This window comes from Hyla sarda, chromosome 1 (assembly GCF_029499605.1).
Source record: "Hyla sarda isolate aHylSar1 chromosome 1, aHylSar1.hap1, whole genome shotgun sequence".
NCBI classification, from domain to species: domain Eukaryota; kingdom Metazoa; phylum Chordata; class Amphibia; order Anura; family Hylidae; genus Hyla; species Hyla sarda.
The window spans coordinates 361,469,010-361,477,655 of NC_079189.1; the positions used below are offsets into that span (position 1 = coordinate 361,469,010).

The 8,646-nt window shown below is 43.8% G+C and overlaps 1 protein-coding gene across 2 annotated transcripts; it reads left to right on the forward strand.

The window, feature by feature from the left end:
• Positions 1 to 280: 280 nt before the first annotated feature.
• Positions 281 to 6,507, forward strand: LOC130274411 (uncharacterized). Of its 2 annotated transcripts, XR_008844360.1 has the most exons (3): positions 281 to 486; positions 666 to 6,199; positions 6,379 to 6,507. XR_008844360.1 is itself a non-coding variant. In XM_056522730.1 (2 exons), exon 2 carries the CDS (start codon positions 1,005 to 1,007, stop codon positions 5,946 to 5,948), a length of 4,944 nt encoding a protein of 1,647 aa, XP_056378705.1. In that variant the 5' UTR covers positions 281 to 486; positions 666 to 1,004; the 3' UTR covers positions 5,949 to 6,421. The 2 variants fall into 2 exon arrangements, 1 of the variants encoding a protein (XP_056378705.1); XM_056522730.1 differs by having other exon boundaries at positions 666 to 6,421.
• Positions 6,508 to 8,646: the final 2,139 nt, after the last annotated feature.

Consider the following 8,646-nt stretch of genomic DNA (forward strand, 5'->3'; position numbering starts at 1 on the left):
TGGTAAAGAAGCCTCTTCCTGCCAACAGGTTGAATTATCTCCACTATTTTTCAAAATCGTGGCAAAAAAACCCACGATGTTTAAAAAAAAATATACAAAAACTTGGTGGTAACGCAACCTGTGGACAGAAGGAGGGAAAGTGGCCCCACTGGGACAAGCACACAATTTGGGGCGGAGTCATAGGTCAGGTGACACAGCTTCATCCCTGCACTGCTGTCTGTCTCTGCTAGTGTCACGCAGAGCAAGAGCAATAGAGGGATAGTGATTGTGCTGCCTTCGCAATGTATTTTACATGCTTGGCACTCAGCAGGGTCTGTTCCTTTAAGACCCTCCATTTTCTTGAAGCCTAGAGGCGGGCCTTCTCTCTAAAACATAGGGCTAGCTCCGGCATGTCTCATTCATTTCAGCTCCAGCCACCACAGTGACCAGATCCACAGGACTTCTTAAAGCTAATACAGACTGCAAATCTGATAAATACCAAAGCCTGTGAGTAAGGAATTGCTAGTTACCTTGTGTAGAGAGATGCTCGGCATTTGTAGATAGATAATGTGTTTTCAGTGTGTAGTAAGTGAGCACATGTTAGACTATCTATGTATTAGCTATGCATAATGTAAGGCACTTGAATAGCCATGCTTACATTTGTCTTTCATATGTTTGTTTTACAGTTTTACCGCGCACTTTCATTATATCTCAGTAAAGATTACATCAGTTAAGCAACCAGCGTGTCTTTCCTTGAGATTCGGTATAAACTTGATGTGAAGCTGTGTCCACGAGACAGCGGAGACATTATAGTAAAAAGGCTTTTAAAACATTATCAGAAGCAGTTAATCAGCTTTGAATCGTCCGCAGCAGTAAAAAAGACTCATAAATCCTGTGCCCTGCAGTCTGTGTCGGAGTAAGGGCGCGAAGCACTAGAAAGTGAAACTAATTCTCTCACGTGCTATATCACCGCTGTGCTGTGTCCAGTCATCATCATCATTATCTACGCTGCCAGCTAAATCAAGATGCAGAACCCAGAGAACAGCACTCTGACAGTTAACCCTCAATGCTTCTATAAAGAGGAAGACACCTTGCCAAGAAGTAGATCTAGGTGCACAACATTGTCTAGAGCGTCCAGTCAAACAAATCTAACTTCGGTTAGCGCCGATGCAGCAAGATTTAAACGCCATAGTTCTAGACACTCAAGCACCACCAGCCTGTCATCCGCTAGCGCCATAGTAACTAAGGCAAGAGCGAAAGCAGAGGCAGCTTGTGCAATGGCGTCCTATGCAAAGCAGGAAGCTGAATTGATGAAAGAACAAGCTGAAGTGCAAGCATCTTTACACTTACTGCAACAGCAGAAAAACGCTGCAGCAGCCTTAGCCGAGGCAGAAGTTCTCACAAGGGCTGCCGAAGCTCAGTTCGCTGACATAGAAACCCAGATGTCACCCCTCAGCGCAAGCCAACGTACCCGTGAGTACATACAGTCACAAGCAACCATGTACACTGACCAGCAGTTCAATTATGCACCAAGACCAGCATTGACTCCACCAGCAATAAGCAACTTTGATACTATGCAACACTGCAAGACTGAATTAGAACCTCAGGGTAGGAAGTCAAGTGGATGCATGCTCAGAGACCAATCTGCCAACCTGACAAGAGTGCAAACGGATGCTGATGTACTCCCTCCTCAAGCAAATACAAGTCTGGATTATAGCAGAAAGACTTACAACAGAGGAGAGCAAAGTAGACTTAGTCAAGTACCTCATCAGCCTTACCAGCCGCAGCCATACCCTGAGTTTACACCCAGGAAGTATTCACCAGATGCAGCAAGAGCTACAGAGGTAGCAAGATTCCTGATGCGCCGTGAGATAGTGAGCGCTGGTCTCATGAAATTCGACGACCGTCCAGAAAACTACTGGGCCTGGAAGTCATCTTTCCTAAGCGGTACCCAAGACTTAGATCTGACAGACAGAGAAAAGCTTGATCTGCTCGTAAAATGGCTAGGACCAGAGTCCACTGAGCAAGCCCAAAGAATCAGATCAGTACATGTTCATGATGCAGCAGCAGGACTTGCAATGGTGTGGAGGAGACTAGAACACTGCTATGGGTCACCTGAAGTGATTGAAGATGCTCTTCTGAAGAGGATAGAAAACTATCCAAGAATGACAAACAAAGACAATCAAAAGCTGAGAGGGTTTGGGGACCTACTCTTAGAAATAGAAGCCGCTAAGTCTAGTGGATATCTGCCAGGTCTCTCATACTTAGATACAGCACGTGGAGTTGATCCCATAATCGAGAAACTTCCTTTCAACTTGCAGGAAAGGTGGGTCACTCAAGCATCAAGATACAAGAAAGAACATCGAGTCGCATTTCCACCATTTGCCTTCATTGCTGAATTCATCGTAGACCAAGCTGAAACACGCAATGATCCAAGCTTTGCTTTCCTGAACAAGAGAACTGCAAGCTCCCCAAAGGTAGAGCAAAAACATCCAACGCCTTACAAAGAACGCAGAGCAACAGTTTCTGTACGGAAGACAGAAGTCTCGCCTGAGTCTGCAGTCAATCAGGAAGACAACACAAGTAAGAAAGTTGAGGAGCCAGACAAAATATGTCTAATCCACAACAAGCCTCATCCACTAAGAAAATGTCGCATTTTCAGAAGTAAGACATTAGAAGAGCGCAAAGCTTACCTTAAAGACAATCACATTTGTTTCAGATGTTGCGCTTCAATTCAGCATCTTGCAAAAGACTGTACAAAAACAATAAAATGCACAGAGTGCAACAGTGACAAACACCTGTCAGCACTACACCCAGGACCACCACCATGGAAACAAGAAGTTCCAGCAACTCAAGAAGATCATGGTGGGGAGCAAGGCGAGAGTACAACGCCAGCAGTAACCTCAAAGTGTACTGAGATCTGTACAGAGCAGGGCCGCCCCAGATCATGTTCCAAAATATGCTTAGTCAAGGTGTATCCTGCAGGCTTCAGAGAAAAAGCAATCAAGATGTACACAGTCTTGGATGAACAGAGTAACAGATCTCTGGCAAAAACAGAGTTCTTTGACCTCTTCGGTGACAAAGGAAGTCCAACTCCATACACCCTGAAGACTTGTTCTGGAGTTGTAGAGACAACAGGGAGAAGAGCAAACAACTACATCATTGAGTCATTAGATGGAAAGACAAAGGTGACTCTTCCTACCCTCATAGAATGTGATGAGATACCAGACAACAGGTCAGAGATCCCCACACCTGAAGTTGCTCGTCATCACCCCCATCTGGTGCGAATAGCAGATCAGATACCAGCGCTAGATCCAGATGCTGCAATCATCCTTCTACTTGGGAGAGATATCCTCAGAGTGCACAAAGTCAGAGAACAGTACAATGGGCCACACAATGCACCATTTGCACAACGCCTTGATCTCGGATGGGTCATCGTTGGAGAAGTATGTCTAGACGGACTCCACAAACCAGAAAAGGTAAATGTCTACAGAACACATCTGTTACAGAATGGTCGTACATCTTGTCTTTGCCCATGTACCAACAGTCTACACATTAAAGAGAGACTTGTAAACCCAACACATCATCGGAGTATCCAGAGGTGCATGGAAGACTTAGCCTCAACTGGAGATACAGATGAACTGGGCTGTAAGGTGTTTGAAAGAACACGAGATGACGACAAGCTAGCACCCTCGGTGGAAGATACTCTCTTCCTTGAGATTATGGACAGGGAAGTCTTCAGAGACAAATCAGGCAGCTGGGTAGCCCCTCTACCCTTCCGGTCACCACGCCATCGCCTTCCTGACAACAAGGTACAAGCAGAGAAACGCTTCACCTCGTTGCAGCACATGCTACAAAGAAAGCCAAATATGAAGAAACACTTCCAAGCCTTCATGCAGAAGATCTTTGATAACGATCAAGCTGAAAAGGCACCACCACTACAAGAGAACCAAGAACACTGGTACTTACCAATATTTGGGGTGTACCATCCTCAGAAACCAGGCCAGATACGGGTAGTATTTGACTCTAGTGCGAAGCACAAAGGCCTCTCACTAAATTATGTCCTTCTCAGCGGACCGGACCTGAACAATACACTCCTTGGAGTACTCATCAGGTTCAGAAAAGAACTCGTAGCAGTGACAGCAGACGTACAACAGATGTTCTACTGTTTCCTTGTTCGTGAAGATCACAGAGACTACTTAAGGTTCCTGTGGTATGCAGACAATGACTTTAACAAAGAAATCACAGAGTACAGGATGAAGGTACATGTGTTTGGAAACAGCCCTTCTCCAGCTGTAGCTATCTACAACCTGAGACGAGCAGCACAACAAGGTGAAAGACATGGTCAAGAAGCCACACAGTTCGTCATGAAGAACTTCTACGTAGATGATGGACTTGCTTCTTTCTCCAGCAACGAAGAAGCTATCAACGTCCTGAAAAGTACAAGAGAAATGTTGGCAGAATCCAACATAAGACTGAACAAGGTAGCTTCCAACAGCAACAGAGTCATGGAAGCATTTCCAATGGAAGACCGTGCTAAAGACCTCAAAGACTTGGATCTAGGAACAGAATCACCACCCTTGCAAAGAAGTCTTGGGATTAGTTGGGACCTGAAGACTGACAGTTTCACCTTCAGGGTCTCCAGAGAAGAGAAGCCATTCACAAAAAGAGGTGTCCTATCTACAGTCAACAGTCTTTACGACCCCCTGGGGTTCGTAGCACCCATCATCATGCAAGGTAAAGCTCTTTTGAGACAGATCACTACTGAGCAAGAACAAAGTGACTGGGACATACCTCTACCTGAAGAGAAGGAAATGCAGTGGAAGTTGTGGAAAGACTCATTGTTAGAGCTTGAACAACTCAACATCCCTAGACCATACGTATCTGTTTCCTTGTCTGCTACAAAGAGAAGAGAAATATGCATATTCTCTGACGCCTCCACTATGGCTATCGCATCTGTCGCCTACCTTAGGGTAATAGACACTGAGGGACAAAGCCATGTCGGGTTCATCATGGGAAAATCTAAGCTGGCTCCTAGACCCGCTCACACTGTCCCACGTCTAGAACTTTGTGCTGCTGTCTTAGCTGTAGAGATGGCAGACATGATTACAACAGAACTGGACATCGAGATCCATACAATTAACTTTTATACAGACAGCAAGATTGTGTTAGGATATATTCACAATGCTTCAAGAAGATTTTATACATACGTGGCCAACAGAGTGACACGTATCAGAAAGTCTACAAGTCCAGAACAGTGGCATCACATCAGCACAGACAAGAACCCAGCTGATCATGGGACGAGACTAGTGCCAGCCGCTGCGCTCAAGCAAACTAACTGGTTCGTAGGTCCATCCTTTCTTCGTAAACCAGAAACCAAAGAAACTACTCAGGTAGAGACCTTTCAGCTCATAGAACCAGATCAAGACAAAGAGGTAAGACCTCAAGTGACAGTTTGTAGGACTATAGTTACAAGAGACAGTCTGGGCGCTCATAGATTTGAAAGGTTTTCCAGCTGGAAGTCGCTGACCCGTGCAATCGGAAAACTTAAGGTCACGATCATCAGATGCATCCAGCAGGAAGTCTTTAAAGAAGAAATCCAAGGCCTTCTGAAAACGGAAGAGATTTCTCAACACAATTCGCTCAAGGACTTGTACACCAAGCAAAGGAAACAAGTTCAAAGTCTTGCGGACATTTTCTGGAAGAGGTGGAGACAGGAATACCTGGTGATATTCCAGCCACGCAAGAAATGGCAAGATGACAAGCCCAATTTACAAGTTGGAGACTTTGTCCTACTGAAAGACTCTCAGGCCCACAGGAACGAGTGGCCTATTGGACTCATTGTGGGGACTGATCCTAGTAGTGATGCTAGAGTTAGAAAGGTTGAAGTTAGGATTGTTAGACAGGGCATTCCCAAAGTGTATGCAAGGCCAATTTCTGAAGTAGTTTTACTTCTGTCCAAGGGTTAGTGGCATAACAAAAAGTATGCCAGGTGGGGAGTGTGCTGCCTTCGCAATGTATTTTACATGCTTGGCACTCAGCAGGGTCTGTTCCTTTAAGACCCTCCATTTTCTTGAAGCCTAGAGGCGGGCCTTCTCTCTAAAACATAGGGCTAGCTCCGGCATGTCTCATTCATTTCAGCTCCAGCCACCACAGTGACCAGATCCACAGGACTTCTTAAAGCTAATACAGACTGCAAATCTGATAAATACCAAAGCCTGTGAGTAAGGAATTGCTAGTTACCTTGTGTAGAGAGATGCTCGGCATTTGTAGATAGATAATGTGTTTTCAGTGTGTAGTAAGTGAGCACATGTTAGACTATCTATGTATTAGCTATGCATAATGTAAGGCACTTGAATAGCCATGCTTACATTTGTCTTTCATATGTTTGTTTTACAGTTTTACCGCGCACTTTCATTATATCTCAGTAAAGATTACATCAGTTAAGCAACCAGCGTGTCTTTCCTTGAGATTCGGTATAAACTTGATGTGAAGCTGTGTCCACGAGACAGCGGAGACATTATAGTGATAAAGAAGAAACAATCTAGGAGAAAAGGTGACACCAGGTACGGTCTTCAGATTGACATAATACATACATTTAGTCATACACAAGAGGTCTTTCTAGACACATTAATTAACAAACAAAATGGATGTCAGTGCAAAGTACAAGGGTCAGAGTCTGTGGTGATAATGCATTAGATTAAAATACTAGAATAGGTCTGATGGGGGTAGGCAGGCAGACCTGATTGTAATGATCTGGTAGAAATGTACACAGAAAAAATTCAAATGAATCAAGAGGATGAGTATGTAATGTAACTGAGATATGTGGAGCTCTGTCCGGTATAGGCAGGATCAAGGCTTGCATCGCACATCCTCAGGGCTGGTGCGTGTCACGGATGTAAACACCGGCATGCCGCAGCTCTGCTGATGTGCAAAATGTATAAATATACGAATAAGAAAGTCCAATATCTCCATTAAAAACAATTACAAGTTGCTTTCAATACATTCATTGAGGCCTGAGGGGTATAAAGTGCGGAACTTGAAGATCCAAAAATGTTCACGCTGTTGCTGGACATTGAATCTCTGTGGAACGTCCTTGTCTATGGATTTGATGGCAGTCACTGAAAAGTCTGAAAAATGACTGTGATAATGTGTAGACGCATGTCTAGATACACTATGTAATTGATAGTTCAAGTTTACGTTGCTACAGTGTTTATTGATACGATTTCTAAGACACTGGATCGTGCGGTCTATATACTGGAGGCCGCAAGTACATTCCAATAGATAGATTATGCATTGGGAGTCACAGATCATATGGGTTTTGATTTCAAAAGTCTCCCTTGTAACACTGGATTTGAATTCAGTTTTAGCATGAGACTATTTGGGACAGCATTTACGTGTGTGGTTACATTTAAAACAACCTGCTTTGAATAAGTTCTTTTTCTTTGGGTTTTTAACCCCTTGAGGACCCGGGGTTTTTCCGTTTTTGCATTTTCGTTTTTTCCTCCTTATCTTTAAAAAATCATAACTCTTTCAATTTTGCACCTAAAAATCCATATTATGGCTTATTATTTGCGCCAACAATTCTACGTTGTAATGACGTCAGTCATTTTACCCAAAAATATAAGGCGAAATGGGAAAAAAATCATTGCGAGACAAAATTGAAAAACAAACGCCATTTTGTAACTTTTGGGGGCTTCTGTTTCTACACAGTACATTTTTCGGTAAAAATGACACCATATCTTTATTCTGTAGGTCCATACAATTAAAATGATACCCTACTTATATAGGTTTGATTTTGTCGTACTTCTGGAAAAAATCATAACTACATGCAGGAAAATGTATACGTTTAAAATTGTCATCTTCTGACCCCTATAACTTTTTTATTTTTCCGCGTATGGGGCGGTATGAGGGCTAATATTTTGCGTTGTGATATGAAGTTTTTAGTGGTACAATTTTTGCATTGATAGGACTTATAGTGATAAAAATGCACTATTTTGGACTTTGGAATTTTTTTGCGCGTACCCCATTGACTGTGCGGTTTAATTAACAATATATTTTTATAGTTCGGACATTTACGCACACGGCGATACCACATATGTTTATTTTTATTTTTATTTACACTGTTTTATTTTTTTTTATGGGAAAAGGGGGGTGATTCAAACTTTTATTAGGGAAGGGGTTAAATGACCTTTATTAACACTTTTTTTTAACTTTTTTTTGCAGTGTTATAGGTCCCACTGCACACACTGATCTCCTATGCTGATCACTGGCGTGTATTAACACGCCTGTGATCAGCGTTATCTGCGCTTGACTGCTCCTGCCTGGATCTCAGGCATGGAGCAGTCATTCGTCGATCGGACACCGAGGAGGCAGGTAAGGGCCCTCCCGGTGTCCTGCAAGCTGTTCGGGACGCCGCAATTTCACTGCGGCGGTCCCGAACAGCCCGACTGACTAGCCGGGATACTTTCACTTTTGCTTTAGAAGCGGCGGTCAGCTTTGACCGCTGCTTCTAAAGGGTTAATACCGCACATCGCCGCGATCGGCGATGTGTGGTATTAGCCGCGGGTCCCGGCCGTTGATGAGCACCGGGACCGACGCGATATGATGTGGGGTCGCAGCGTCCTGCGTCGTTAAAGGGTTAAGAGGTTAAAGGGGTGGGAAACT